Source organism: Cebus imitator, unplaced genomic scaffold (genome assembly GCF_001604975.1).
Source record: "Cebus imitator isolate Cc_AM_T3 unplaced genomic scaffold, Cebus_imitator-1.0 Scaffold458, whole genome shotgun sequence".
Lineage (NCBI taxonomy): Eukaryota > Metazoa > Chordata > Mammalia > Primates > Cebidae > Cebus > Cebus imitator.
This window is the reverse complement of record NW_016107773.1, coordinates 964,885-969,222: the sequence shown is the minus strand read 5'-3', so window position 1 is coordinate 969,222 and position 4,338 is coordinate 964,885. Positions and strand designations below refer to the sequence as shown.

At 49.5% G+C, this 4,338-nt stretch overlaps 1 protein-coding gene across 2 annotated transcripts; it reads left to right on the top strand.

Moving 5' to 3' along the window:
* Positions 1–341: 341 nt before the first annotated feature.
* On the top strand, positions 342–3,626 carry LOC108291560. Of its 2 annotated transcripts, none has more exons than XM_017511979.2 (3): positions 342–492; positions 2,157–2,258; positions 3,032–3,626. In XM_017511979.2, the coding sequence occupies exons 1-3, from the start codon at positions 375–377 to the stop codon at positions 3,115–3,117; spliced, it is 306 nt and encodes a 101-aa protein (XP_017367468.1). In that variant the 5' UTR covers positions 342–374; the 3' UTR covers positions 3,118–3,626. The 2 variants fall into 2 exon arrangements, with proteins under 2 accessions (XP_017367468.1, XP_037588548.1); XM_037732620.1 differs by lacking the exon at positions 3,032–3,626 and adding an exon at positions 2,463–3,020.
* Positions 3,627–4,338: the final 712 nt, after the last annotated feature.

Genomic DNA, 4,338 nt, shown 5'->3' with positions numbered 1-4,338 from the left:
CTCTACTTAATGTTATTCATCTACTTTCAAAGTAATTAGATTCTCTTACACACTAATTCCTATCTCCCATCGCTCTTCTTTTCACCACTACGTTTTTCCAAGATTCATCCTCAGGGGAAAAAAATTGAGAGCCACAACTTCGGCTCCACCTGCAGCTCCTGGAAATCAAATGGTGAAGTTATAAAAAGTATCTCAACTTGGAGTGAGGTGGCCTAGTCATTAAGTGTTGCTCTATTCCTTGCCAAGGGCAGCATGGGGCGGGGCGGGGCTTCCTCCAGTCATCCAGTCTTTCTTCACCCGCAGGTACCCCGGTCCATCCCCCTTCGTTGACTCCAAGGGGATACAGCAGCAATTCATGTTTTGAAGTGCTCTAAATGGTTCAAAACGTGAAGCGCTGCTATACCCCCTCGTGGGGAAGGAAGAAGGTGGGATCTGCCGGACCGTGTTCCTGCCACCAGGTGCCCGCTCCCCGCTACGCCGGCTCAGAAGCAGGTAGGTGGGTGGGGGTTTGCGTCTTTCTGGCGGGTCCTGGCCCTTCCTAGTCCACGCGACAGGGCGGTAGTCGGGGGAGGGCAGTATTCCCGGCCAGGTTGGGGGCGGCCGGCCAGGGACGCGCCCGTAGGCAGTGGGAGCTGAGTAGGGATGCCGTGCCCGTGCTCAGCCGTGCTCTAGCAGCGAAAACAGTTCTGCAGTTAGCTATCAATACTCTGGAGTATTGTTTCCGCTGCCAGAGTAAGTCTGGGACTGCCTTACGGGCCTACCCAACAGGTAAGTCTTAGGCCACCGCCTGCGGCGTCCGCCCCAGGAGCAGCAAGACCCAAGATTCCATCAAACGAGGGAGAATTAAACAATTGGAAAAAATCCCAATCAGAATACCACCCACAGGAGGACGAAAAAAACCCATTTTCAGTCCCCAACCACGAAATGGTGGGGGGCGGGGGGAACTGGAAAAGGAGTAAGGGGAGAGGAAGGGTGCACAGCTACAAGAAGTCTTCACATCTCTGCGGTTCCTGGTAAACGCGCTCCTGTCCTGAATGTGGAAGGAACTTAAGAGTTCAGGAAAGATCAAAGTAACGGGCCTTTTCCTCACACTCGCGCCCTCCCTTCCCCGCTGCTGGGTTGGGGGGCTCCGTGGAGCTCCAGCACCCTAGAAGGATCCGGTGAGGCGCGAGGCCTTGCGGGCGGGTGAACGCAAGACAGCGTGGAAGGCGCCAACCTGCCCGATCTGAGCCCAAGGCTGCTGAGAAGTGTGGGGGCCTTGAGGGGATCAGCGTTTCTAGCTTCTTTTCGCCCTCCTTTCCCAAAGATCTACCACAATTCCACCCTGGAGGCGTTCCCCGCCCACCAAATCTCCTTTGTAGCCCCAGGGCAGGGACCTGAGCCTTCCTGACTCCAAAACTCCTGGGCGCTGTTGCTCGTGAGTGCTGCCCAGCTGTCGTCCTCTAAAACCACCTCCATCCCTCACTGGGCTGGCCCCCTGAGCCTTCGGTGAGGAAATGGGTTTCCGCAGTGCCTGCCTGGGAGCTTGACAGCCTGACTAGAAAAGGGCTAATTCTCTTTTTCTGTGCAAATCACTTGAGTTAATTATTTGATCTGAAGCATGGGCAGGTAAAGCATCATTGGCGGGCGTGGGGAGGCAGGCGTGGAATCGTTCCCACACTTTGTCCCCTTTAAAAAAACGCAACCAAAACACACACCGAAACCCCTCTGGTCTTAATGGGCTAGCTGGAACTGGGCTTTCCGGGGCGGGAGTGGGCCCCTAGAAGTTTCCCAGTTTGGGGGATTGAGGGGGCGGGGTTCCTGAGTCCAGAGCTGGGAGTTGGGTTCTTCGGCCCAAGACGCTGGCTCTTCCAGACTCCTTTGCGCTGGGGCAGTGCGTGGGGGCTGCTTGGGTCCCTCCTGGCCTGCCGGAACCCTCAGGCTCACGGAGCAGGACCAACCCACCCAACCCAGTGGCGCCTCCCAGGCCTAGAAGCCCCCACTTTGCTCCTTCCCCACTCCAATCGGCCAGCGCAGGGCCCCTCAGGCCCAAGATCCCCAGGCCCAAACGGCAAACAGGTCCCCACATCCGCCTGCTTTTGCACTTGGGGGTGGGGGAGCCACCTCGTGACGCCCCTTCTGCCTCACTAGCTTACCCCTTTCTCCCCGTTCTGTAGGCTTCCCCCTGGAGTCAGAAGGAAGCCCGGTGCCAGCCAGCCTTCCCGAAGGACTAAGCCCGCACCATCCGGCTTCCTCCAGCGGGCGCCTGCAGGACCCAGGTGAGACACGGGAGCGGTTGGGGACGTGAGGGACAGAGGGCAGCGAGCAAGGGATCCTGACTTGCGGGCGTTGCCTTCTGGAATCCAAGAGGCCCTTTGCCTGAGTCTCCGAGATGCATCGAAATTGAGCTTGTCCACACAGCCCCCTGACTGTGCAGTGCCCTTTTCTGACTTGAAACATTCCTTGCACCTTTATTTACACGGTCCAAGTTGCAGTGTGCCTAGATTTTCTCCAAGGACAAAAATGTGAATAAAGCGATATTTTAGCCAAACATTTCCGTGTCAATTAAGAAGATGGCAATTCGTTCCAGACTATAAATTCTCTTTAACAACTCCCTAAGGTATTCTTTTAAATTGTTTTTCAACATTGCTAAATATGCATCATAATGTGTGGGAGACTTGTGTAAAGTGAATCAATTTATAGTCTACTGATTAATTGACCTGATGTTACCACCTCCAAGGAGGCACCTTTCCACTGTTTTCTCATTTTTTCCCCAACACATGTTATCTGTTAGTGAGGCAGCTGTGTGCACGTGGCATTGTATAAAGTTTATTAGACAGACGTGGCTCTTAAACTAGGAAGAGCTTAGTTTTAACTCTAAATCTAAAATTCCACATTTCTGTAAGTTGTAAGACAAGATACATAGGTTGCTTTGATAAACCAGAACTGAACATAATTTTTAAAAAATTTAAATCACAGGAATGTTTTTTTGAAGGCATCCAGCATCTCCAGTTAGCAGTACTGATTTTTTTCTTTTTTTTTCCCAACAAAGGAACACTACATCAACACTCTTGGCGGGGATGTGGACACAGAAGACTTCTGTTTCAAGAAAATACAATCATCTCTCAAAGGCTGTAATTTATATGCATTTTAAAACTCTCTAGGCATTGAAAACCACCCAAGTGTCCCAAATAGAAGGGTAAAATATAATCAATCACTCAGTGTAATATTATACATCCTTTAAAAATGTTATTGGAAAATGTTTTATGATCTGTAAGTCCAAGGAATCCTCTCCCACCATTTCTTTCTCCCCACTGTTCCCCATACCCACACTTCTTTGTTCCAATTGGCATGTAAACTTGGTTTTCCCGCCAAATGAGTCAGTCATGATGGGAACGTCAATTGATTTGAACAGATGTGTGTCAATGTTACTTGGAAAACTAGATGCCAATAACCAGGGCCACAGAAAAAGGCAGTGGTTGCAACTCTGTAAAAATTTATGCATGCACACAGAAAAGGACTAAAGTGGAACCCCACACAGGAAAACAGTGGGCTGTACCCCCGTGCTGGGACATTGAATGACTGTATGCTACTTTTGATTTTCGTTAATATGGGCAACCGTCCAATTAAAAAAAACTCCTAAGGACTCTGCAGTGCAAATTGTTTTGCTGATTGTTTTTAAACACCATACCTATCAACTCATCAAGGTAGATGGGGCAGCAGGGGACTGGGTTCATTTCCTGAATCCTGGACTACTATAAAGCTCACGTAACATTTGCAGAAAACCTGAGCCTGTGAGATGGGAGCTAACTTATAGGCAGCTTTCCTGAGACTGTGCAAGATGAAAATAAAACTAGGTTCCTAAAATGTTTCGGGAAGATCAATGAATTTTTCAATAGAAATGAAAAGACTTGAGTCAGGGGCTATCTGCAAGTTGGCATACATTTTTAGAGATCTTTTTTCCCATTGGCCTGCAGTATGACTTATTCTCATAACCCTAGAACTTTATATATGCATTTGTATTTAGAGTTATTATATGACTCTTAAGTGAAAAAGAGTATATATACATCAAGTGTAGAAAACGTGTATCTCCCTGCCACCTACATCTCACTCAGGCCCACCCATTAGTTACTGCTCAGTGAAGGAACAATGATTGGCTAGCTCTTTCATAATATTTCATCTATCTGCCACCGTTTCCCCCTCCCCAGCTCCACTGCTGATCTCTTTGGCAAGTTCAGCCAGGCTTAAACCCCCTGTGGGAATAGTAAATTGAGCCAAGAGGGAGGACCCCTGAAGGCATCTACTTCCTATGGTTGCGAGGGCCTTTGAGCACTCCCCCTTCCACTACTGAGTTCCATA